General features: G+C 40.0%; 2 protein-coding genes across 2 annotated transcripts in view; one reads left to right on the top strand and one right to left on the bottom strand.

Annotated features, from left to right (window-relative positions):
* The window catches only part of ATOH7 (atonal bHLH transcription factor 7), a 45,358-nt gene that overhangs the window by 1,952 nt on the left and 17,012 nt on the right, over nucleotides 1–26,394 (bottom strand). The gene's annotated exons all lie outside the window — the stretch shown is intronic.
* Nucleotides 1–26,394, top strand: part of MYPN (myopalladin) — a 66,948-nt gene that overhangs the window by 33,683 nt on the left and 6,871 nt on the right. Inside the window, exons 7-20 of the mRNA XM_064662280.1 lie at nucleotides 1,071–1,142; nucleotides 1,356–1,497; nucleotides 2,438–2,461; nucleotides 4,491–4,607; nucleotides 5,053–5,422; nucleotides 7,542–8,126; nucleotides 10,452–10,599; nucleotides 18,790–19,011; nucleotides 19,585–19,734; nucleotides 20,636–20,715; nucleotides 21,224–21,350; nucleotides 22,887–23,094; nucleotides 23,770–23,935; nucleotides 25,798–25,931. Coding sequence (XP_064518350.1) covers nucleotides 1,071–1,142; nucleotides 1,356–1,497; nucleotides 2,438–2,461; nucleotides 4,491–4,607; nucleotides 5,053–5,422; nucleotides 7,542–8,126; nucleotides 10,452–10,599; nucleotides 18,790–19,011; nucleotides 19,585–19,734; nucleotides 20,636–20,715; nucleotides 21,224–21,350; nucleotides 22,887–23,094; nucleotides 23,770–23,935; nucleotides 25,798–25,931 — 2,545 coding nt within the window. The remainder of the gene's footprint in view (nucleotides 1–1,070; nucleotides 1,143–1,355; nucleotides 1,498–2,437; nucleotides 2,462–4,490; nucleotides 4,608–5,052; nucleotides 5,423–7,541; nucleotides 8,127–10,451; nucleotides 10,600–18,789; nucleotides 19,012–19,584; nucleotides 19,735–20,635; nucleotides 20,716–21,223; nucleotides 21,351–22,886; nucleotides 23,095–23,769; nucleotides 23,936–25,797; nucleotides 25,932–26,394) is intronic.

The following is a 26,394-nucleotide window of genomic DNA, read 5'->3' as shown; positions in this document are numbered from 1 at the left end:
CAGAACTCACTTGAAATCTTTTCCTTTCAATGAAACTTATTTTAAGCTAAATCATTTCACTACTATGTTTACTTCATATGTAGATATACGTGTTTGCCACATAAGATTTCAATATCCATATCAAAGAGTTTCTAATTAATGTTAGCATACATTTCGAGTCCTTTTTGTTGCAAACTGTCAGAATATTCACAGCTGTGAATTATTTCCTGATAGGAAAGAGGAGCCATATTTCCTTAAAACTGAAATGTTCATGAGAAACTCACTTTACACTGCTTTTTGAAAGTTTACAGGCCAGAATTAGGTGGTAACCAATAAACAGATACTGAACAGGTGAAGCAATGCATCTTTTTACTACAATGAGAATAGAACTAAGCCTCCGAGACATCTCTCCATTTAAGAGAAGTTGCTTAAGTCAAGAGTAATAGTTATCTCAAAAAATCACCACTTTTAATCTTGTTGGTTTATAAAACATCATCTATGTAAATGTGGCTCTGTTTCCTCAGATACTGAATTAGTAATTTTGCTTTTCTGGGGCAACTCTTATTTCACTAAAAGGAAAAACTCTATTAAATAATCAGTGTAGAAAACAAAATTTTCCAGGAGAAGAATAACTCCATTCTGATTTCACTGAGTAGGATCAAGAGGGTGATATCTCACCTTCTTAAATGGTTTGATTTAGGCAAAGGAAAAGAATTACAGTAGCAGTCACACACATGACTTGACTTAACACTTCCATCTTAACTTTCATAAATATTTTGTGAGTAAGGATTTTAAAAACAAAACTACCACCAAGCAGCCAACAAAGTTTTGCCTTAGGGAATTATTAACAAAAGATGTCACAATACGCTGCAGTGAAGTTTTCCTTGCCAAGATGGACTCAACTAGGCAATAAAGCACTAGCAGCATTTTTGCTGTTATCCCATCCAGGATGATCACCAGCAGTTGTCCACAATAGAATTTATATTCATTGCATTAAATATTTTGCTTTGGACTTCACCCACTTCTCCTGTATATGGAAAAATAATGTCTGTACACCTAAACATCATCTTGTGATGTTTTGCAACCTACAGGCCCAAAGCCCTACTAACTATTTACAAGGACTGGATGGAAGACCTATAATTGCTGCTCCTGTATTTACAAAGGTAATTTGCTCTATGACATATTTGAAAATTAGAGGTCAATTAACTGTAGAAAGAGATGATTAAAAAATTTCTAGCTATCAAATGTAAAAAAAGGAATTATGCATTTCTGAAGCCACTCAAAGATTTAAGTGGCTTTATTAAATCTTACTGAAATCAGTATTACTTCCAGAGCATTAAGGCATTTACTGACTGTCTATTCATTTTCTCTATTAGATGTTACAGGATATTTCAGCTTCTGAGGGGCAGCTTGTTGTCTTTGAATGTCGGGTGAAAGGAGCTCCTTCCCCAAAGGTTGAATGGTATAGAGAAGGAACACTGATAGAAGATTCTCCAGATTTTAGGATATTACAGAAAAGTATGTTTTCTGTGTGAAAGTATTGTGTCTAATAAAATATAGGCAAGCAAAAAAATTGCTAACATAGCAACCCTGTGAATTTCTTATTACAATGGTAAGAACCACACAAGCTGAATTTATGGCAATAAATCTGGGTCCCAGAAGCTCAAAGTGTGAATGAATTGACCAACACCTCACAGGTAGTATTTGCCTGAGATTCCCCAAACTCTCGAATCATTTTGCCTTCTGCTTTGATCCCTTTGCCACTTCAGTGTCCTCTTCTAATTCAGCCTTACTTCCACTGGGTTTTTTTGAGTTTACACCTTTTATGTAGAGTTCCATTGCCTGTAAATCCCTCACCTTTCAGGTAGGTAACTTTATAATAGTGCTTATGGGCAGTAGATTGCTTATTTATCCACACAAGTAACCTGACGTGCACATTACCATGCTGACACATGCACATGTGTGCACGTGATACACAGTAGGTTGTAAACAAAGATTTCTCCGGTAATTTTCAAATGCAGTTAAAACATTTGCAATTTTCTCATAAGTCACTGGAATGCTAAAAATTGAGAAAATTCAACAGAAATTCCTTAAATACGACACTAAACCAAACCTCAGTGAAACAATGGTTCATCATAACATGGTTTTGTGCATCTTAGTTTCAGAAATTGTCTTCAAGATAAAGTAGTACTAATATTGAAAAAAATACTTCTTGCAGAATTTATTTCCTGTTCATAAATTCCCAAAAATGTTCCTAAGTGTTCATATTGTTCAGTGGCTTTGACATGCCATTGAGTAGAAGGCTTGGCTGTCTCTACCACGCCATAAACAGAAAACTGGATCAAATTCCAGTATTCCATCATATTGAGGAGTCAAACTTTATATTTAGCGCTTAAAAAAAAAAAGTTTGCAAAAGCAACTATATTCAATCTAATAATTCTGCTCTTCTTCCCTTCAGAACCACGATCTATGGCTGAACCAGGTGAGGATCATCAAAAGGCTCATAATTTTTTCATTATATAAATGTGGTGATTTTCCTTCACAAAACATGGATTATTGAAACTTTATAATTTAATTAATGTAATTTTTTCTTTTCTCCATAATCTATAGCTACTTGTAAGTTGCATTTCACTGTAGACTGTTCCATAAATATATAATTTGAATTAGTTCTATCTCTTTTGAAGAAAGTGTTTCCATTCTGCTTTGATCCAGTTCTAACCCGGGATCTAAATAAGCTAAAGATTAATAAAACCAATGTATAAGGGTCCCCAGTACATCTGAGGTCCAAAAGTACACTAGATGATGTAGGACTGAGCTATTTTTATCTAGTTTACCAGTTAGGGAACATTGCATCAGATGTTTAGCCATGTCAGCCGTTCCCTGTGCTCTGGACCAGCGTAATATGAGAGTGCCACATCAGGTGTTCCACCCCTGATATCAGCAAATCCTATAAACATGGCTAGGCCTGCTAATTTCAGGGATCAGGGTAGAAGGCAGGTTACTTCACGTGACTGGAGCAGAGGAGCCTTACAGATTTTGATTACTTCTCCATGAGAGGATCACTCTCCTCAGTATGCTTCTCACTATTAGAAATATAAAGCTACCCCTCTTAAGATGGAAAATTATCAAAGGAGTATTAATTCTTACATAATAAACTTCTGTAACTCTGCTCCTTGCCCTATTAGAAGTTTTTTTACCCTGAAAAGTGTCTTGAAAGAAACTCCCTCTTTCTGAGATTTAGGATGGAAAAAAATGGAGCTTCAACCAGCACCCAATGACACTGTTCCCTTACGGTCCGCTGGCATCACTGCTGAGTAATGTGAAGCAGTTTGGAGAGGATCATCAGTTGGGTGCAGTTGTCACAGCCTCATCACCTGCTGCTCATTCAAAAGGAATCTGGATTTCCATGCATGCAGCCACTGGCAAATCCCAGCACGATAAACTACATCTTATAATGCCTTAAACTAGTACTATAACTATTATTTTCCAGTATTTGATAGCAAGCAATCTCTTTGTTGCTACTATGTTCCCCTCAGTGATGCCATGAAACAATCAAGTGTGATACGGTTTTCTACAGAAATACTCATAAAATATTTATCCTGTAGGGTTTTAGGAAAGTTTATTGCAAAAGGGTAGCAAAATAGTCACTAACACTAATTTTGAAGAAATTTTATCAGCCCACATTTCATACGCTTTAGATGTTGCTCTCCCTCCCCCTCCCAGCCAAACAAAAGACTTAAAATCCCATCACCATAGGTATTTATTGGCTGGTACTGCTGCCCAGACACATCAGATACTGGTCAGACAGGAGTGTCATAATGCCAGACTTTTCAAGATGGAATATAGTTTTTCATAGTACACTTTTGCTAGCACATTTTTGGTGTCCCTGAGTCTTCTTTGCAAGGAAGTGAAAAGGCACCTTTCTATAAGCATGATTAGCACAACCCCCTCTTATCTGCAAATCTGCACGGGTACTTTTGGAAAATGCCAGCCTCTCCCTCTCACGAAGTGACTCCACTTGAATTACAATTTTTTATATATATATATATATATATATATATATATATATATAATATATATATTATATATAATTAAAACTATTAATTGTAATTAATCTTTCCATCTGCAGAGATAAAAATATATCTATTTTAGTGAGTTGAGAGTATAGAGTACACTGTATTTTTCTAAATTAAATTTTAAACTGCTTCTGTCTTAAGTCTGTACTTCATGTCCTTAGGAAAACATTTTCCAGTGTTTTCCACATGCTGCTGACACCTGTTCTTCACTTCCATTGGGCATACCGGAGCACAGAGGACAGCAGTTGCTGCAGACAATGCTGATAACAGCTGCTGCACACAAAGGCTGCCAAAATTGATAATACTGATGAAAATAAAATCAAACTGAGCAAGGTTAAAGACCTTAAGGAAATCTCCTGAAGGACAGTCAGGGTTCTGTGTGTTTGTTCACTGCACGTTCACTTCAAGTACTAACATTGCTCTGATGCTTTGCAGAGGAAATTTGTACTCTCGTTATTGCTGAAGTATTTTCAGAAGATTCTGGCACTTTCACCTGTACTGCAAACAATAAATATGGCACAGTATCCAGTACAGCACATCTCACTGTCAGAGGTAAGGGTTTGTTTTAGTCCTTTGCTCCCTAGTAAATACAAGCAGAGCAGGCTATGATTTAGGCTGCCAAGGCACCGTACAGAATGTAAGGGCAGAGTGTGCTGGTGCCTCCAATTCAGCTCAAGTTCTAGAAATGTTCTTCGTAACTGAAAGGTCTGGGAATTCTCTGAAAAGAAAGTTTTTATTTCAAAGATGCTAATGGAATGTACGGGGGACATGGCTGAAGACCATGGCTTGGTTTTCCAAACTAGAACGGTGTCTCTTTTCCCTCCACCTTTACAATAGTCCTTTTTTACAGGACTATTGTTGTTATATAAACAAAGTCAAACAACTCAGTCCAACAGCCAGAAGGACACCAGAGTGAGTTTTCTGAACTGTAATTTTGTGATTTTATTTCACTATGATTTATGGCATTTACGTAAAAGCTTGCTGTTTACTCTTTCAGCATCCGAAGACAGCAGCAATGCTGCCACCCTTCACACCACGAGCTCCATTGACTTTGTTGCTACTGAACACCAACCTCCCCCACATGCTCCTTCCCCCCATGGAACAAACCAAACGACCAAACCTAAACTTGAAGGTGTTCTCGTGAACCACAACGAACCCAGATCGAGTTCCAAGATAGGGCTCCGTGTGCACTTCAAGCTGCCCGAAGATGAGAAAGGAAGTGAATCATCATCAGAGGATGGACCCGGTGCTACAAACCAAATCAGACCCAACCATTTCCCAGAGAAGATAAACGGACAGCCAATGAAAATACCTGAGCCAACTTCACCATCCAAGGAACCTCCCCCGGTACTGGCTAAACCAAAGCTGTAAGTAAACAGAATTCTAAGTCTCAGGAGCATCACTGATACTATTTAGTATTTACAGACCATGGCACTATTGCACTAGAGCAAAAACTCAAATACAGAGAAAAAAGACAGTCAGTATCACATGGCACTGGCCTAATTAACCATACTTTCAGAAAACATATTCTACATATTCTGTATATCCCTCTTAGGAAAAGTGTTCTCCAATTTTAAAAGGAAAATGTTTTCCCTCTGAAATGTTATTAATTCCACAATGTTTTCCGCTGCAGTCAAAAGGTAAACAACCCTGCTTTTATGCAGGCAAAATAAAAGCAGGTTCTTCACACACGTCACCCAGCTCTGGGTATGCAATTTTGCCAAAATCAGACATATTCGGTCTCACACATAGTATGGACTGGCAACTAGAGGGCAGCTGTTGTCCCAAAGGCCATTCCTCATGACTTTATGTCCCACAAGCGTAATCGCCTCCTAAAACGGATAAAACATTTGGAAGTGTTTGATAATGTGAAACCCCTTGAACTAAGAAGCACCTGCACGGCTAGTGCACCATGAGCTCAAGGGGAAATTTGAAGAAGTAGTGTAGTTTTCTTAGAGAACAATTTGTGGAATTTACACTGCATTTTGTTAAGTAATACGTTTTCAGCATTTTTTCAGCCTCCCACATTTAGTTTAACAAAAAATCCTTAATTTTATTTCTTGAATACAACCATAGGCTCAGGAAGGACTTTATAAAGTAATTCATCGGTACTTTTAAGCAGGGCTGTAATTTCATAGCACAAACATTACAAGGAGAAGAGAGAACTTACATACCACGTAGCAGAGGAAAAATTTGGAGCACTGATTTTTTTTTTTTACTTTATGAAGCCAATATTGACAGCACTGTCTACTTTCAGAGCTATAGTGTGTTTAAGGGAGGAGTAGAAGCAGTATTTAAGTTGTGAAATGCTTGCATAAAGCAGCATTTCTCTCACACACACCCCAGAAAAACCCTCTGTAGCAAAGGAGTGCTTTATTATGCAGATTTATACACGAAGGACACAAAATCAGGACCACACAACTTCTAACTCTCTAACATTTTACTTTTTGAAAGCTTGAAATAGTTTTATTATCTAAATTATTATAATAATGTATAATGATAATTGTTTTAATAATTATATCTAAATTATCTATCTTTATGGTTATTTTTAATACACTATAGAAACAGTAATTCTTTTAACTAAGAAGAAGTTCTGTTGACCATGTATTTGGTTTGTCAGTACCAGCTGTAGTTGGTCTCTACTTCTACATTTTTCACTTTTTATCAACAGTCATTTAATAGTTTATAGCATGACCATTTTTCATATCCTCTATGTCCTTTCTGGTTTTGGAAGGGAAAAAACCAGCCTGTTTTTCATGTGCTATATTTCTATATACATAAAAACTAAATAAAACACTTGACAAGGCAAAATAATTCTCCTTAATTGCAAAACAGTTGACATATCTAGCAGATAGAATCTAGAAAACAACAACAGCATGAAATGCAAGTCCTCTCTTATTTAGACACCCCTGCCTGTCACTGAATGTCAACACCAACTAAACTACATTGGCAATACCTCCTATGGCGGATAATTACAAAGCTTTATGAGTCAAAATGCTGGTCTCAGAACTTGCTTCAACAGGAGGTAAATTCACTTCAATCTGGCTTACAAATGCTCATTTAAAATATGATTCACCAAATCTTACTCTTAGTTGCACAAGCAGTGAGGTACTAAGACGACAGGGAGCAGAATTTGACAATGCTGTGCCTTAAATATCTTCAAGCAAAATTTATATTTATATTTCACATGATCAAATGTAACAATTATCTTCCATCAAATAATTTTCAGACAAAAAGCTTTTGTGCCTCTGGCAAAGAAGGGGAGAGGAAGGAAAAGTTTATTTTAGAGGCAAACTAATATTATGCTCTTCTCATAATGATAGAGAATAAGTCAGGTAGGAGTTTCCTCTGTCTCTTATGGTATCACAGGACATTTTTTTCCCCCTCACAACTCATTTTTCTCTCTCAATTCATATATGGAAATGTAGTCAACTGGCATATTTCAGGGCTTATAACCAATTTTGCTCATCTTTATTTTATGTGCAGTGATCAGAGCCAGTTAAAACAGCTCCACAACCAGGTCCTGCTTGAACAGCAGCAGGTGCATCAGGCATCTCTAAGAGAGCTGTCATTCAACACGGTTTCATTGAATTCTGCTACTTCACTCCACCAACAGTCCACCTCAACTCTGTACAAGCAAAGCTCAGCCTCTGCTTCACAAGCTTTTGGCTACACCCGCCCTAAGCAGTTCCTGCCATCCCAAACCTCACCACCGGCCAGCTCCTCGGCCAGCTCCTCCCTTGCAGCGTTCAGCAACGTCCCTCAAGCAACTCAGAGAACAAACATGGAAAATTTCACAGGAAATCCCCCACCTGCCCAATCGAGGTCCTCGGGAGGGTTTACAAGCAAAAGCGAACAGTCTGTCCCAGGCCCCAAAGAACCCGCGGTGCCTCCGTTAACACTCTCTGCATCCAGCGTAAAACACTTCCAGCCCCAGACTGTGACTCCTGCTCCCATCTCCCCGACTGGACGGATTCAGAACCCCGTGGCTTTCCTTAGTGCTGTTCTTCCCTCGCTTCCTGCTGTGCCATCAACCAACTCCATGGGCCTGCCCAGAAGTACTCCAGCCATGTAAGTACCATAAGCCACGTGCACAGAAGCAGGGATAAGAAATACTCAGAGGAAACCAGGATGTGCTTCTGTTCAAGGGTTCAGCAGGGGATTCACTGAAATGCAAGTCATCCATAAAGTAGAAAAGTGAGTTACTCATGTATTCTGGTCATTTAATCTAACCTTTACATTCAGTTAAGAAAGGAAGGGATAGTACCTTCTATAATAAGGTACACCAAGGGTAAGATAAATTCAAGACAGAGAAATGTGAGTGTGTAAACAGATATATACAAGAATGTGGGAGCTCAGAGATTCATAAGACTGTACTAGTGGGAGAAAAGAGATTTCATGAGCTTGCAGGATAAGTCACTCCATTTGCCTACATGAGGCACAAAAACATTCTTACCTATTGTAAGCAACAAGTAAAGTTTTGAAAGGTACCTCATAATGCAAGTTATTCTTTTAGTCCAGGTAAATCTAAGAAATAACTTATGTAAAGGTATTTTTCTGGTTGCAGTACTTTCTACATTTGAAGTCCTCCAGAAAATCTCAGAACAGTTAATGGTTTGCACACAAATACTTTAATTGACAGCCAGCATGATTTCTATGAGAAAATAGCTACGATAATATAAGCAAATAAGGATGATGATGTACTGGCAAGGTTTTGGCCTTATGAGTTTCTTCTTTACTGGTAGAGTTGAAGTGAAATCCCTTTTATGGACCATGTGAACCCAGTGTTAGCATGGCCAGCCCCAGTAGATTGGTACAGCTATTTATCCACAGAACCCCAAATTCTGCACAAAGTAAGGAATATAAGGAAATTATATCAATGGTACAGTTCAGGGTAGTGATAGCCATCAGTAAGTCACAATCTCCTGACTATCCCATGGATACTACAGTAACCAATCTGTTATTACAACAGAAGAATGTGTCCCTGCATGTGTACCATTCCCCACTCTGTGTGCCAAGAAATCCTGCCTTCAAACCATGACTGCCCTCCTACTCAGAGAGCTCCCAGTTGCCCAGCACAGCCACACAATTGCCATCACCCTGTGGCCCCTGTCTGGAGGCCTTCCTGGCTCTTGCATCCCTATCAGGCACACAGCATGAAGTTATAAGATCCACAGTGAAGGTTTTAACTGTGGCCAACCCAATCCTTCAGCCTGCTTTCACAATGCTGCAAGAGCAACCAAAAATCAGCTGCAACTGGCACCCCTTCCTGCCCTTCAGAGCTGGTTCCCAAGTGCTCAGCTGCTGTTCTCTTTGCAATAATGACATTGAACCCTTGCAAAGAGATTTCCTTTTTCTCACTGCACAGTAAGTCATTACGATCTGCCTACCAGGCAGAGCAGTTAGATATTGTTTTCTCCATTTTAGCTCTCCTGGGTCCCAGCCCAGAGCTGAATTCCTAGAGCACAACTAGAGCTCAGCATGCTGAGATCCAGATCTTGACCTCTGCATGGGAGAGAGTCTAAGTGGGGGTACAAAAGGTCAGGAAGGAACCTGAACAAGATCTGGGATAATCCGTGAATACCTACGGAAACTTCAGCTTCCTTTTGTGGCATTATTAATGATAGTAACTCTGGTGAAGGAGGGAGAGCTCGCTGTGCCTGCAGAACAACAAAAGGGAGATACTTTGCAGAGCAATCATCAGTTATGCCTTCATCAGGAGTCCCTGTAATTAAGATCCCAACTCCCAGTAAACTCCCAGAAAGTTGCACACTTTCTAGCAGTGTCCTGCTGCTCTGCTTCAGCACTGCACTCTCACAGTCTCCTGACAGTCTTATTTGAGAATTTAACAATTTTCAAACCTTAAACAGACTGCATCTATAACATAGAAATAAAAAATAACTGTTGAGGTTAGGTATCATAAAAGGGTGAGAGAAATAAAAGAAGTAAAAGTTCATGGAAAGAGTAAATGATCAATGAAGATGTGAGATAAGGATCGATGACAAATTGTATTAACTTTTAAATTATTGTCTGATACGGTCATACGTACACATTGTACATCTAAGGTAACTCCTACACACATTTCTTTAGCATTTACTGTGACCTAATTATTGCAGGATAAATATAAATGGAACTGAGATGCTTATTATACTATTATAATGCTTATTCTCTATAACATGTGTGGTTTTAATTCCTACTGGCATGGGAATGGGATGCACCATTAAGATAGTACCAAAAAAAAAAAAAAAAATCAAATGCTGTATTGTGGTTTAGCTACTATGTAAACAAATAATAGGTTCCTCCAGACAACTGAAGTGTAACATATCATGTCACACAGGTGACAAAATATGTATATATTATTTGCTGCATGTTAGTATCAGAATTTTCTTTTAATAGCCCAACCCAGGGATCGACAAAGAAAAACCTGAAGCCTCTGCCATTAGCAACAAGTGATTCCATTCGGGAAAATAAAGCTGCTCTTTTAAAGGACCTGGAAAGAAAATTGCATTTCAGAGAGGATGCTAATCAACACAGCAGTCAGCAGGTAAGAAAATCAAGTCTTATTAAAATAAGTTTTCACTCATGAACAAGTCATGTATTACGACGTGTGGAACAAAAGGTGTTTGGGTGGTTGAGCTGCTACGCTGCTTTGCAGGGTGAGCTTTGGTGGTGAGCTGTGCTTTGAAACAGCAAACTGTAGCTTTAAACAGGAAGCATGAGGGAATGCAGCTGTAGAAGATTTAGGTTGTGACTCACCAGCATTTTTCATTTCTGATCATCTCAGAGACTGGTAGGAATGTAACACTTCTTTGTTTTCACGGAAGCCTCTGGACAGCGGCTTTCATTTTTTTGCTTTACAAGTTGATCAACTTAAAATTAAAGAGTAATCAAACTGTTTAGGAAAAGGTTTTTGTTTTTTCTTTTGGTTGAACTAAAGTGGGGGGGTCAATTTTTAGCATTAAAACTATTTTTCCAGATCTCCAAATTTATATGAATTAACAAGGACTTTTTGGGAACTTTATTATTATTATTATTTATTATTAGAGGTTAGCAAAATAACAAGCCTTTTACAAAGTTCAAGGAACTAAATATCAGTTCATTCTTAACTGGAATCAATAAATTCACTGGATCAGGACACTGTCTATGAAATTAAAAAAGAAATAGGACACACTAAGGATTGTTGGATAGCTGTTCCACCTGTTGGTGATTATTCTTCTCTCACCTTGGCCATGGAGCCCTCAGTAGCTGTCCCGCCAGCTCAGGCTTAACCCAGCAAATTAGGTTTTACCCTGATCTGTTGTCAAGGAACTTTTCACAATGTCCATCAGCCCTTCTGACAGAGAACATGCAAAGATAAGCAAAAAGCCACGGAGTCTTTAGAGCAAATTACCCTCTGTGGACAACTGCAGTGTAATCCCTGTTTTTTTTAATGTTGCTGTTGACCTTTCTTTCTGGCAGATCACACTGCCAAAGCACTTTGAGTAAAACAGCTGGCAAGCACTGTGTTTTGCAGATGAATCACAAGTGTTGCAAATTGTACTTGCTATAGTAGTAAGACAAATTATTTAGAGAGCTACTGTGAAATACCAGTCAATCTTTTGAGTTAACTCCATGATAACTCCTTTAGAAACAACGATAACTACTAGTCTCAAAGTTATCTGCTGACAGCAAAAATTATATATACACTTATTTGCTATTCTGGAGGAGACCAAAACTAAATCTTGATTCTCCAATTCCTCAAACACTGAAAAGCCTCAAAGCTGACACTTCTCTAATTGTTATGGTAATTATAATGCCAATGAACTAAACAACAGTTCTGGAATTATTCAATAAAAGTTCCCTCATTTTCCTCTCGGTTCCCACCTTCTGACTTTACTCTTCCACATCCAGGAAAAGCATGGCTAGACTTCACTGCTAACTCCAGCAATTTCTTGTCTGAGTTTGCTCCTCAGTGAAAGCAGTGATTTTTTAAATAGATGAGAAGATGAACAGTATTTCCCGAAATTCCTATTGCTTTACACTATATAGAACAACCAACTTCATGAAAATAATATGTTGGAGTGCTGGATCCACACTCATAGATTTTGTCCTGTTTTTTTTCCTCTTGCAGTTAAACATGGAATTAAAAAGGTTACATTGTCATTCTATACATGGCATATCTGTGTTAAATTGATACCAGGAAAAAACACTCTGTCATTTCTGCAGATGGCAGTCTGCAGCATTGCCAGGTGAAATTCCAAAACCTCAAAATCCTGTACAGTAGTGAAAATAAATTAATTAACTGATAACAAAGGAAGGGAGAGTGAAGAAGCTGGGCCTGGTTTATACATTTTGGTTATAAGAACTACAAACTGTGCTCACAGTGTCATTTACTATGAAGAATGTCGTGTGAATGGCAACACCGACTGGCTGTGTCTTATGGAAGACTCAGCAGCCTTATTTTTAGGACAAAGAGTAAACCTACAAGTGTTTAGAAAATTATGCACAGCCCTTACATGAATATACTCTTTACTTTTGCTAGAGAGCATTTGATAAGAAATTTCAGAGCAAAAGAGATGTGGGGTTTGTCCAAAAGCTTTTAGATCATTAAAAACCAAAGCCTGTAGAGCTGCAGATTCCAACTCATCACACAGCCCACAACACCAGTAACACCTCAACACTGAGCAAACAGAACTATCTCCTCACAGTTCCCACATTAAGCAGTCAGCTTCAGAAAGGTCCCAAGAATCACCAGAAGCTGTTTTCTAGGGCACCAGAATTACGTTTAATTCGATCACTCCAAAAATCTTCCTCAAAACCAAGCTTTGCATTGTCTCTCAAAGGTCAGCAAATGTAGGCAATTTTTGATTAAGGAGGGAAATTAAACCACAAAGACTCCTCACAGAAGCTTCTCTGCTCTATGCTAGAAATGAGAAGAGATTTAAGAACCTGACCAAGACAAATTACCAGATCTTGATATTAATGGGTACAAACTCTCTATAATTGTGGGAATGAATAGTTGAACAACCACTTGTAGCTGCCTTCTCAAGACCTAGATCTAATCAATAATAAAGTCCAGACAGGTTTTCATGGCAGGGATCCTGGCTTGCAGAACTCATCACATGGGAAAGGGAACCTGAACTCCCCATGTTTGCACACACACTCACTCCAGCTAAGTCTGTGGGAATTGGAGATGGCCGCCTCATTTGCTTTCCCTTCTGTTTTCCCCTTGCTTAATCACTTTGAACTGTATTTTGAATATTGTCTAGCTGGACAATGACTTGCTAGTCTCTTCAAGGGTTTACATTTACATTTGGGTAAGCATGTCTTGTGCCACGTAAGACACCCAGCACAATTCATCTGAAAGAAGTAAGTTGCTAAAATGGCACCTCTTCATGGGACATGACCAGTGAAGAAAAGCATCCGCGTTGGACCTGTTGTTTTTTGATTCCCACTGCTGAAAGGGGAGCAGGGGGAGGAGAGAGAATTCAAACTAAAAAGAAGACTTCAGTCAGAGCAGCCTAGATTAGACTGTGAAGCCAAGGAGTGTTACAGCTTGGAAAGAGACACTGAGATGCAACATAAGCCAGTTTTTTAGATAAACTGTAACATGGATTTTGAATAAGTCTGCCAAAAAGCCAACCTAGTAAAAGTTACAAAACTGGGATTAAATTGGGAAATTCGTCTAGAGCTGGCAATGAGTGGCCAACAAAATTGTTATACAGCATATGAGAATCAACATTTGAATAAAGATCCTCTAGCCTTTCTGTTTGTGGCAATTTCCATGAGTTACTAAGCTAACATCAGATTATTTTGATTCTACAAACTTCTAGTAACTGTTAGCATGTATATTCACTAAGATCTGAATCTTCCTAAAGAGAGATTTTAACTTCAACAGACCCAGGATTTTAGAACCTTTATTCATATACAAAGGTGCTTAGAACCTTATAGGAAATACTACACTCTATGCAATTCCTTTTTTGCCAAAAATGTTCACAGGTAGCAGAATGGCCCTGGAGTTAAATTACTTGACTCAAGATCTAGGATATCATGATCCAACTCTGTTCTGTCATAGACTTTCTGTACCACCTTAACAGGTCCCTCAGCTTCTTTAGGCCTCAATTTCTCATATGTAAAATGCAGGTAATAGCCCTGCCCTGAAGAGTGCCTTGATGTCAGGTGCTCAAAAATGATGGTGATGGGACCAAACAGATCCATCAGAGAGACAAAACGATGTGAATCTGTACCTTCAGCAAGACTTGCACTGAGAGATTTTGTTTGCCATACTGGTCAAAGTACAGCCACCCACCAGCACCCTACAACAACAGTGCCAAGGCACAGCAAGGGCAAGCAGCTCCCCAGAAGGGAAGGCGCATTTCACTGCCCCAAATTTCCACTAGAGATGCATAATCACCAGCACATTTCCTGACTTTGGCCAGTTTTAAGTCTTTTACCCTCCTAGCTATATTCTGACAATATTAATGCAACACCACCTGCTCCCCTTTTGCACGCTGTGCACACCAAACAACATGCATTACATGTAAGAGAAATAACCAGATTTCAACAGCTGCAGTCTACTCAGCATATATAGATCATTATATACAATTATAATATGTATACATGATATGCATTATACTTTGTACAGCACATCACATCACTAGATAGGAACTGGAATTTACAGTCTTTTAGCTGGTAGATAGCACAATTTTAAATATCTAGCTACTATATTAAACAAGTGTGTGAATCCCTGCCTGTAGAAGTTTCATGTTCCAGGAAAGCTGACAAAAAAGTAGCTGCAATCCTGCATTTTGGGCTCAAAACCAGGGCTTGAACCCCTGTGCTCTTTCCCTCAGTCTCCTCAGTGTGATGAACTGCAGCCTAGTTTTAACATTGTACCCAGTGATCACACTGACTTGTTCCTCATGTGATGCTTTACAAAATACTTGTCTGAACCACAACCACAAACACTTTGCCCTACACGACTTTCATAATCACATTCAGAAATAGGCTCATGGCTTCTGTGATAAAAGCAGTTCTTCAGAAAGCCATATCAACAACTGTGTTCTTGCTAATCCTAACAGAAAATCTACCAAACAAGCAAAAACCTCCAAGATTATATTCTCTATAAAACAGTGTATTCTCACTTTTTTCAGAGATTTCTGCTCTTTGTAAGAAGTTTGGTATTACACCTTCAGACGTTCAGATTTTCACAGCAAAGTTAACTCAGTCGTGTTGGTTTGTGTGCAAACTTATAGCAGCACATGCACACTGAACACATTTAGAAAGGCAAAGACTGAAGTGTGAGCACAACAGTCTGGGGCTGTGTGAACCCTAACTTCGAAATTTTCTGATTTAAAATGTATTTTTGAACATAACTCCTTAAAATGACCAGTCCAAACTTGTGCAGTCAGCCTGCACAGTTCCTAGATAATGACACCTGAGGCTTCCATGGGCAGGGCAGCAGCCTCCAGGAACGACAGCCCAGTGCTGACAGTGCAGCAATATGGGCAAGTTCTCACAAACTGCTCCTGTTATACCCACATCCCTCCAGAGTCACATGCAAAGAAGTATGAGAGAAAACCTGCCCATGAAAGGGGCTCCATGAAATGCATTCCTCCCTCTATCAGAACTGTGTCCAGTTCCGGGCCCCTCAGTTTAGGAAGGACATGGAGGGGCTGGAGCAGGTCCAGAGAAGAGCAACAAGGCTGGTGAAGGGACTCAAGCACAAGTCCTATGAGGAGAGGCTGAGGGAGCTGGGGCTGTTGAGCCTGGAGAAGAGGAGGCTCAGGGGAGACCTCATCACTCTCTACAACTGCCTGACAGGAGGGGGGAGCCAGGTGGGTGTTGGTCTCTTCTCCCAGGAACCAGCAGTAGGACAAGAGGGCTCGGTCTTAAGCTCTGCCAGGGGAGGTTTAGGTTGGATATTAGGCAGAAATTTTTTAGAGAGGGGGAATTGGAATGGGCTGCCCAGGGAGGGGGTGGAGTCACCGTCCTTGGAGTTGTTCAAGATGAGACTGGATGTGGCATCAGTGCCATGGGCTGGGAGCCACGGCAGGGTTGGATCAAGGGTTGGACTCGATGATCTCAGAGGTCCTTTCCAACCTAGCTGATTCCATGATCATGTTTTCTTCTGCAAACAGACATGTGCCCCTATTTCTCAACGAAGTAGTTTGTAGGAAGTTAATGTCCTCAGCACATCAGCCAGGAAAAAAATGATACGCTGTGTACACAGAAAACTTTTTAAGATGTAAAAGAGACCTAAGGTTAATTTGGCTAAGTACAATCTGAAAATGTAAGTTTAATTTATGTTAGTTGGTTAGGCCACTTAAGACAAATTGGCACTTTTGGAGTAGATGAAATAAAAGATGTTAATTGTCTTTAAGATTATTTGGTTTCATCTGTGAGCCATCATGGCTACAGTAACCCTACACTATTGATTTCTTATTACGTACCATGACTTCTTTCGGACAGCAACAATCTGGATAAAAAACCTGTATGAAAAACTGCTGACAACTCAGATATCTATAAACAATTCTGGGCTCTGCCATCAGCTCACAGTATTTCAATGCCTTTTAACTCTGCTCTACAGCTTTTGGATAGCTCTCTGACTTTGAGAAATCTTAACACTTTCCATCTCCACTCATTTTATTCTAATGAGAGTTCAGAGTTGCCCTCTCTGAGCAAAAATTCTTCATGAGCTTACTGTGTCTAACTTCTGAGATAACCCATTTATGCATCAATTTGCCTACTCTGCCCATCAGCCCTTTTGCCCTCCAAACACATAACACTTGACAAATGGTTTATCTTTGTAAAGGGAATAACTGCTCAAATATGATAAACAAGAAACATGTCTGCAAAACAGTGTACTTAGCTTTATAATTATGCTGTCATTTAACCAATATCCAGAAATAATTACAAAATTTGAGAGGTTCATTACAAAAAAAAAAAAACAGTAACATGTTTAAACAGGCAGAAATGGGACTCTCTGTACCATATTTGCTATGCTGCCCCAACCTTTTTTCATGTGACAAATCATTAGATGACAGAAAGGGCAGATTACTCCTACCTTAATTAATCCTTAATTAGCCTCCACATTTCCAAAGGTTAAACAGCATGTGAAATCCCTGAAAACAATTTCATTCTTAGGAGAATTACTTGGAGTATCTTCAGCTAGTACTGAAAAATTCAGACACTCAAGGTAAACCTTTCTCAGTAGTCAAATCTCTGCCATAGATTTTGTTCTCTGCTGCCAAGAACTACCTAAACAACATGAAGGAAACTACTAAAACCTCTCAAACGAGTGGAAGGAAAACAAAACTTCAAATGTGGTCTTCAGTTGGTTAGAAATTAGAGATTCTCCGGCTTTACAGCGGCGTAACTAAGATGGTAATGTGAGCCATTAAAGCAATTTGCTGACACATGCTGCAGGGGAGAAGAGAAGCTCAACAAGATGAAACTTTATGAGGCTGTTTGGTGGTTCCCAGCTGCTGGCCAGCCCACTGGGAAGGTGGCTGGTACCATCCAGGGCCTGGCTCGCAGCCTCTGGCGCATCTCACTCTGCCACACACCTGCCAGCTGGAAGCTCCTGCTTGGCAAAGAGGGACTTGCAGGAGAGTGTCAGAGAGCAGACTGCCCCTGTCAGAGTGGGAGGGAGGAAGGTGTTAAAGGGAAGGAAGGTCTTGATGGGGGCATTCAGCAACCTCAGCTCCCTGTGAATGCTCCTGATACCCTGTAATTATCTGCACTGCTCCAAAGCTGTGTGGGAGTAGCAGACCTGCAGCATCACAGGAGCAAGGAGGAGTGAAAGGAGACTCAGTTTCCAGCAAATTCCTTTCCTCCCTACTCCGAGCTGTCTGCCTTTTCCCACCATAGCTAATCTTTTCTAGAGCTGAACTTACAGCAATCTCCCCAAAAGAGAGATTTTGGATGAAGAGACCAACATGCAACACATGCCATTACCATTCCAAAAATCAGATGTTACCAGGGCATTTAATCCACCATTGGGAACTTTCATCGTCTTTTACTTTGTGGTCGCCATGTTTTCTTCCTCTCACCAAGTCTCACAAACCTCTGTTTCCTCAAAACTCCACTGTAATGTCTACATTTTTGGCCACTTGTCCTCTTGGCCTCCTGACAAAATCAGAAGAGTTGTTAGCTAAAATTCTGTGCTACCTCTCCATCTTTTCTCCTTACTATCTGGGAACTGCTGGTCAAGAGCCTAATCAGCAATATCATGGTATGATCAGGGATGTAAGTGCCAGTGATTTGGGATATCTGCTAGTTCTTTAGTTAATTGTCTGTAAGATTTCAGACAAGATGCATTTTCTGAACCTTGTTTTTTCAGTGAATGGAATAAATCTAAGGATTGGCTACATCCTTATTTAGTATACACAGGTTTCTAAAATGATATTTAAAAAAAAAACCCTGAGAATTGTGCTTTTGGAATTACACAAGTACATTTTGCTTTCTCAGTAACAACAGCTAGAAATCTATTCGAGTTTTAACCTGAAGGTAAATTACTCTGAAAATATTTCACTTTCTTCCTAGACTTAGAGGAATTGAGGGGGTTTTTTGCTGTCTTTGAAGAAACTCAGTTTCATTAGTTACATTCTGCAAACTTAAGATGCAGTATCTGTGTCTGCAAACCAAATTCACAGTTTCACTCATTTCAGAAGTAGTGTAGAAGTGCCAACAGCTGCAAATACCTCAGAACATGACTGGTTTAGTTCAGAACTGTGCCTCTCTCATCCTGCAGGAATATAGGATTTCAAGCTTTGAGCAGAGGCTGATGAACGAAATAGAATTTCGCCTTGAACGAACCCCAGTGGATGAATCAGACGATGAAGTCCAACACGAGGAAATCCCCACAGGCAAATACATAGCACCCATCTTTGATAAGAGACTCAAACATTTCCGGGTAATGGAAGGATCCCCTGTCATATTCACCTGCAAAATAGTTGGAATACCTGTTCCTAAGGTAAGTCATTCTCACTGTTACCAGTCAATCATGGCTGGGCTTCGTGAACGAAGATTTGGGAACTGTTACCAGTAAAGGAATAAAAAACAACTACCTACCATTTTCTATACATCCCTCACTACTCAGAACATGGCTGTGTGGAGAGGGTTCTAAAAGTAATCATTCCCCCTTCCTTTCCAAAATAACAATATCTGCTCCTGAACATGTATCAGGCCTTGAGGTACCATAGGGACTGCCACAAACCACCTGACTGCAAGAGAAACAGAACTGCATAAACCCTCAGAAAGTCAACTGCTCAGAAAGACTAGAACCGACCTGAGATAACCAGTAACGTGTCTAGAGCCAAGAAAAGAGAACCTGACAGGTCCAGCTGTGATGTGAAGCTTTCAGAGCTCAACCTGGAATCATTCTAGTTCACATTATAACTGATCTGCAAAGTTTATAATACTCTAAAATTTTTACTAGCTATTGGTCAACTTGTATCATGTTCTTATCTACGATTTTCTAGTCCCTGTTCCACTACAGAGCAAGTGTTAAGTCACAAGGGGTGTGGGGGGGGTCTGATCACTGCAGGTGTACTGGTTCAAGGATGGCAAGCAGATCTCAAAGAAAAACACACATTTCAAAATGAACAGAGAAGAAGATGGAACATGCTCTTTACATATTGAAGCTGCTACCAACGATGATGATGGCAACTATACTATTATGGCTGCAAACCCACAAGTAAGATGTTTTAGTTTCTTTTACAAAAATGCTTGTTTCACCTTTTTCTAATATATATTAATAGGAACAGAGATTGGGCCACCTAGGCTAACACTGAGTGGTGACTGTATCATAAATTAGATGCTTCAGAGCATAGGAGAGGAATACCTGTAAAGAAGACTGATAGAACTAATCCCCTATTCTTAACACATCCAGTCAAAATCATTAAGGACAATTTTCGTGTCAGTAACTTCTGCCCACTGATAGGTGCCTTTTGAGATGTGGCAACAAGACAGACATGATATTTCAGGCAGAAGAAATATCAATTCAAGCAAGGAGAAATAAAAAGATACATCAAGTATGGAAGCGTTACCAAACATAATTATTCTTTATCTAGGATGCAAAGACGTGGATCTGCAAATAGTTTCATCCCCCAATACCATTCTCCTTCACCCCATGTGCTAGATTAGCTTTTTATTTAGAAGTACATTCAAGCAAATCAAGCAACTTTTTCCAGTTTCAATTTTTGCTCCGTTCTGAATTATACTTCTTCTCAGGTTCTGTGTGGCTGCACTGACAAGTATGCCAGTACAAAGGTACTGGCAGACAGCACCTGTGGCAGGAGTAAACAAGCAGGGACAGGTAGTGCTGAAGCTGGGTCACACAGCACCACTGTCACATGCATTGCCACAGCCTGGAAGGGTCATAGAAACACACTGCTCTGGATACACAAAGGAACTCCTGTCTCAACTGCACTCCACCGCAGGCTGATAGCATTTGCTTTGGAGAAGTAACATTTAGACTACAGTTCAGCTACTTTATAAAAATAAATCCTAATGCATTGTAAATGTTCAATGTTTATACTTTAAAATGAAATAAGCTATTAACCAATTATTAATTCTGTTTCCTTTGTGATTTGCAGGGGAGAATCAGTTGTTCAGGCCACCTGATGGTTCAAAGTGTCCCTGTGCGGAGCCGAATATCAACAACTCAGCCTCACAGGTAAAAGAAAAAAGTCCCTCAGACCTTTTTAATGCTTCTCATTGAAGGCATCCAAACTAACCAGCTACTGTACTTCTAGGCACTCACTGAATTTCTGTTCTCAATCCTAAAATGGAAGTAACAGCAGCACTTCCCCTCCAACATAGGTCACTTCTATATTGTAATATTTTTAACGTCGTCCTCAAATACAGGGAAGTTTGATTTCATTTACCTGTTGCAGTGAAGCCAAAGGCAAGAGATGGATTAGCAAGATGCAACTGAGCCGAAAAGAAGCAAAAAGAAGCAAGGCCAGCTTGGGAATCCCAGGATATTACATGATATAGTAAACTTGATAACCTTTCTAAATGGAAAATATGCAAGAATTCAATTACAATCAGTCCATTTCTTTCTGCCCTTTTCTATAACTCAAGCTATCTGTTCATCCTTTCCCCTAATTCCTTCCCTTTTTTAAGCATTAGGAAAAAAAGGTTTGACTTTCAAACACACACATGCAATTTTTGTGCTGCAGAACACGCCCCCGAGTGCCAGAAGGAGACAAAGAGGCAGTTCAAGAACGCTTTTTCAGGCCGTACTTTCTACAGGCTCCAGGTGACATGGTAGCACACGAAGGGCGACTTTGTAGGTTGGATTGTAAGGTATTCACTGGTTCCTCTGTTCATTCTCACTTTCCCTACTTCTGTACATGTGTTGCTTGGTGTTTTCACATTCTTTTTTGCTTGCATGAACATTTTTCGTTCAAGTTTTAATGCTTACTTTTTAAAAACTATTTCTTGTTGCCATTGTCTCTGAGCTGATTCCAGGGATTTCTCTTGAATACATGCTCTATGGACTGAAGAGCACAGAGAACACAACCCAGAAACAGAAGGCTCACTTGCAAGGTTGTTCAAATTACTAGATATGTTCACCATGTCCTTTACCAGTATAAACTCCAGAAGTCCTGCTCCATTATCAGATTCTTGAACATAATCCATAATAGCACAAAATGGTGAAAAGAGAGGATTCAGCACATTATATTGTGTTCAAGCAAGTGTTCCCATTGCATTGCACTGAACTACTGAAGGTTAATAGTCCTGGAGAAGAGGGAACAGAGTCCAGTTTATTTTATGCTTCCCCAGCATGCACAGATGCAGAAACATCCCGATTAACTGATTCAAATCTCAGCATGAGGGAGCTGTCAGAGGTTAGAGGGCACGTAGTGAACATCCTGTGATTGAATACCCTGAAGAAAGCCATCTGCTCCAACATACTTTGGTAGCCCCTTCATGTCCCAGTAGCACAGCAAGGGTGGTAATGCTGACACTCACCTCTTCCATGCTCCAGAATGTCTCCTGCCCTCAAGTGGGTAGAAACTCTGAAGCACAGCTTAATGCTCTGAGGATGAACAAGATTCATTGCTACCTCATTTATGACATAAAGTTTACCAGGAGCATGGAAAAGAATTTGGTTATTCCTAGTTCTGCTATCCCAGCAGAGCTCGGGAAGCCCTTAAAGCATGTCTACTGTTGCATGAACCAGAAGAGAGCAGTGCTCATTCAGGCAAGCTCCACTTCCCCCTTTTTCTGCTTTGTAAAATATTGTTTGGAAAGCAGTATTTTAGACATGAGTAAGTACTGCTACCCCTAGGAAAGATTTTTAACATTATAATACAGTCTAATAGTATAACAGTATTTAAAAAAAACCTTAATCTGCAGTGATCTAAAGCACATAAGTTCAACAGCTACAAAGTATTAAATTATTTTTCATCACATTTTACAAAATATAAAGTAATTTGTATAGAACTCTTCTTCATCTCTATTAAACTCTGTAGTGTTTTAGATCCAGGGTTTTGATTTATACTCAGCACAAAAAAAAAAAAAAGGAAACCAGCAGATTACTAGGAGTCTTTTGTGAATCTCATATTACAAAGTTTCTTCCTTTCTGACTAAAAAAAGGAAAGCATTACTTGTATTTTTTTCTCTTTTTGCTTGCTTGTTTTCTCATTTTCTCCCTTTTGGAACTGGTGAGCAGACAAACAGAAGCTGAGAAATAGTTAAAAAACCCAGAATCTTTCTGCCCTATATTCTGACATCATTCAGAGGGTGTCTGGGAAGAAAAAAAAAGCCTACCTACAAATTTACTGAACTCTGTTTGTCAGTGGGACGTTGGTCTCGAGCTCTTTCCCTGTCTCTTAGGTGAGTGGGTTACCAACTCCAGACCTGACGTGGCTCCTCAATGGCAAACCTGTGCTACCAGATGGCACCCACAAGATGCTGGTCAGAGAGACCGGAGTTCACTCTCTGCTGATTGATCCTCTCTCCCAAAACGATGCTGGAACTTACACCTGCCTTGCCACTAATAAAACAGGACAAAATTCGTTTAGTCTGGAGCTCACTGTTGTAGGTAAGAAACGCTGAAAAACTAGACAGTGATGAAGTTACTTGTACGTGCCTCTTCAAACTTGCCTTACGTGGTTTCCTTACAGACAAGTATAAATAAAGAGTTAATGCACTGAGACCAGGAGAAACCAACAGCTACAAAACTCCTCTGATGGAGGGAAATGCACCTGGTGTTCAGTTGACAGGGGCTCTCCTGTTACTAGATAGAGGGCTGTAAGAATTCTACCTTACCTCTCTTGTCTGGGAAAAATGATCCTTAATTTTCTCCCCAGAAAATCCTTAGCTTTTTAATTCATAATATATGTTGAGGTGTCCTAGATTTCAGTCCAAATTTTATTGAAAATGTTTATAAATAGAAAAACATAAATCTGAATACTACTCTTTAATAAAGCCTTTCAAGATCTGAGATATTGAATTTCATAAGTCTAGCATTAATTTCCTGCAATGGTAGTATGTTTAGACCCACCAGAGATGCATCCATGCTTTTGCAAACTTCAGTTCTGCCTATTATTTACTTTATGTTCCCTTACAGAGGCTATATCATGACATTTCACTTCCCTTCCACTAAAAATTCACTGCCTATTTTGATGTCACAAGAATAATTTTTGATCATGTTCTTCCATACTGTTTAAAGCAAAACAACAATAAAATATCTGTTGTTCAATAATTCTTTTTCCAGCAAAGGAAGTAAAAAGAGCCCCCATGTTCTTGGAGAAGCTTCAGAACTGTGGTGTTCCAGAAGGGTACCCCGTCAGATTAGAGTGCAGAGTTGTGGGAATGCCACCCCCCGTATTTTACTGGAAGAAGGATAATGAGACCCTCCCATCAAACAGAGAGAGGATGAGGTACTGTACCATTATACCCATGCTTGAAGTTTCTTGTGGCTGGACCAACTGTTTTTTCATGAAAACCTGTGTGATAAGTACAGATGGTTATGTTTTTAAAACAACTTCTTTCACCTATAAAAAGTTGTAAAAAGCTTGCTCTCCTCTGAGGTGAACAATGGCTATTTCCTTGGCTCAGAAAAAGGCATGGAGCATGACACACCACTGCTTCAGAGAGTGGTGACAGAGCTGATAGGCCTGATAGAGCATATGAATCTCTTCAAAGACACTATGATACATATTCTAATGCATTTAGGCACCTTATTCTCTCAGAACTACACTGAGGAAAAAACAGTTTAAACTATGTACGAATTCAAACTCAGAACAGCTAGAACCTGGTTTTGAGTGCCCCTGAGCATGAGATGATGGAGCTCATCGTATCAGACACAAAGGCTGATAACCAAGTTGGTCAAAAACAAAGGCAAAGATTTTGATCCACGCTTAGAAAAAACAACCCCTCTGCTATTTCAGGCTGCCTGCCCCAAAGGCTTCCAGTGGCTCAGCACAGATCCATGGGCAGCACTGTTCTTGTTTGTCCTCTCTTGCCTCGCTTTTATCTTCCTGCCTGAAGCCAAGAGATGTTTTTGTATCACTATATGGACACACACCAGCATCTATACCACTGCACCCCCAGCATAAGGCAAATTATGTAGTGCAGGGAGCAAAAGGTGAATGTTCCCTTTTATATTAGAGCTGTCAGAAGCACAAAATGTCCTCCTGACCTCAAAGTCTGTGGTTTCATTCTAGTTCATAAGGAAACAAAATCTCAAACTTCAGAACATCCTGCAGCTTAGAGTGTTCTTATGTACTCATCTCCCACCTCTTCCTTTATAATGAGAGAAGCACTTGGGTTGATAAAAAAGACCAACCTCGCCCTAGACAGCAGAGGAGTCTCAGTTCTACACTACTGAAAAGTTTTTCCTGGAAACTGCAGCCAGAAAGTCTTAGATTACCAAAGAGCAAAGGAAGCAGAGAGAATAATGAAGTAGGCTTCTTTTAGAGTGTTGGCCAAACAAATCTTGCAGATTTTGCCACTGTCATTTTCTCATGGAAAAGGGTGCCCCCAAAAAGCTGCTGCCTCGCTCTGGTTACTGTTGTGAAAAATACCACAACTTCATACAAGTGTTCTTGGTATTTTGTTATTCTTCCAGTTTCTGAACTAGGAGAAAATACAGTATGACTGCACAGCAGATTTGCATGGGTTTAGTTCATTGGAATGCAATAAATAATTCTAATATTAATACATGCAGAGCAACAAGTCAGTTCCCACTGTCACATCATGGCTGTGCACAAAGGAGAGCAGCCAGAACAGATTTCAGCTACTCTGATCACTGAAAGCAAATCTATTGACTATAACTTCCTCCTGAGGGGAAGAGGGGCAGGCACTGATCTCTTCTCTGTGGGGACCAGGGACAGAACCCAGAGGAATGGCCTGAAGTTGTGTCAGGGGAGGTTTAGGTTGAATATTAGGGAAAGGTTTTTCCCCCAGAGGGTGGCTGGGCACTGAACAGGCTCCCCAGGGTAGTGGTCACAGCACCAAGGCTGGCAGAGCTCAAGGAGTGTTTGGATGATCCTCTCAGGCCCATGGTGTGACTCTTGGGGATGGTCCTGTGCAGGGCCAGGAGGTGGACTCGATGATCCTTGTGGGTCCCTTCCAGCTCAGCACAGTCTGTGATTCTGACACTATAAAGAAGCAGCAGTCCAAGACATTTGAGGATAGAAATTACGACATACCTCTTTCATATTTAATACACATATCTTAAAATCTCGAAGTTTGATATGCTCTTGAGAAACAGTAATTCCCAAACCCTTGTTTTTCCCAGCATGCATCAAGACACAACAGGGTACGTGTGCCTCCTCATCCAGCCTGCCAAGAAAGCAGACGCTGGCTGGTACACCTTGTCTGCAAAAAACGAAGCTGGTATCATCTCTTGCACTGCTCGACTTGACATATATGGTAGGTACTGGCTGGTGAATAAAACCAATCAGAAATTATTGGCTTTGACTGGGTTTGAAATTGGTGTCACAGCATGGCCACAGGTTAATAAGGCCCCCAGGAGCAGGTGTAATGATACAGCTAAGTGGCCAGACTAGCTCTGCTGCATCAGCTTAGAGGCGGGTAAGGAAAAAAAAAAAGCTCTAGAAAGAGTTTTGCACAATATTCTCTACTCCCATTTCCCACCTTTCAGATTCCTTGGACACATAAGCATATAAACACGTATTCAAGTTGAACCTTAACTCTGGTCCCTCTGACACATGCCTTTGCCACAGTCCTGACAGCAGACAGAACAATAAACTGCACACAAGAAAGCGGAGTCCTTCTTCCACAGAGCATGGATGGGGCAAACTGAGCCCAACTGATGAGGGCAAGTTTACATCTAATACGTTTGTCTAGAACTAAGAAGGCCCCAGCCCACGTC

Source organism: Pseudopipra pipra, chromosome 8, assembly GCF_036250125.1.
Source record: "Pseudopipra pipra isolate bDixPip1 chromosome 8, bDixPip1.hap1, whole genome shotgun sequence".
Taxonomy (NCBI): domain Eukaryota; kingdom Metazoa; phylum Chordata; class Aves; order Passeriformes; family Pipridae; genus Pseudopipra; species Pseudopipra pipra.
Note: the sequence above shows the minus strand (reverse complement) of the source record. Positions and strands in the feature narration are given on the sequence as shown.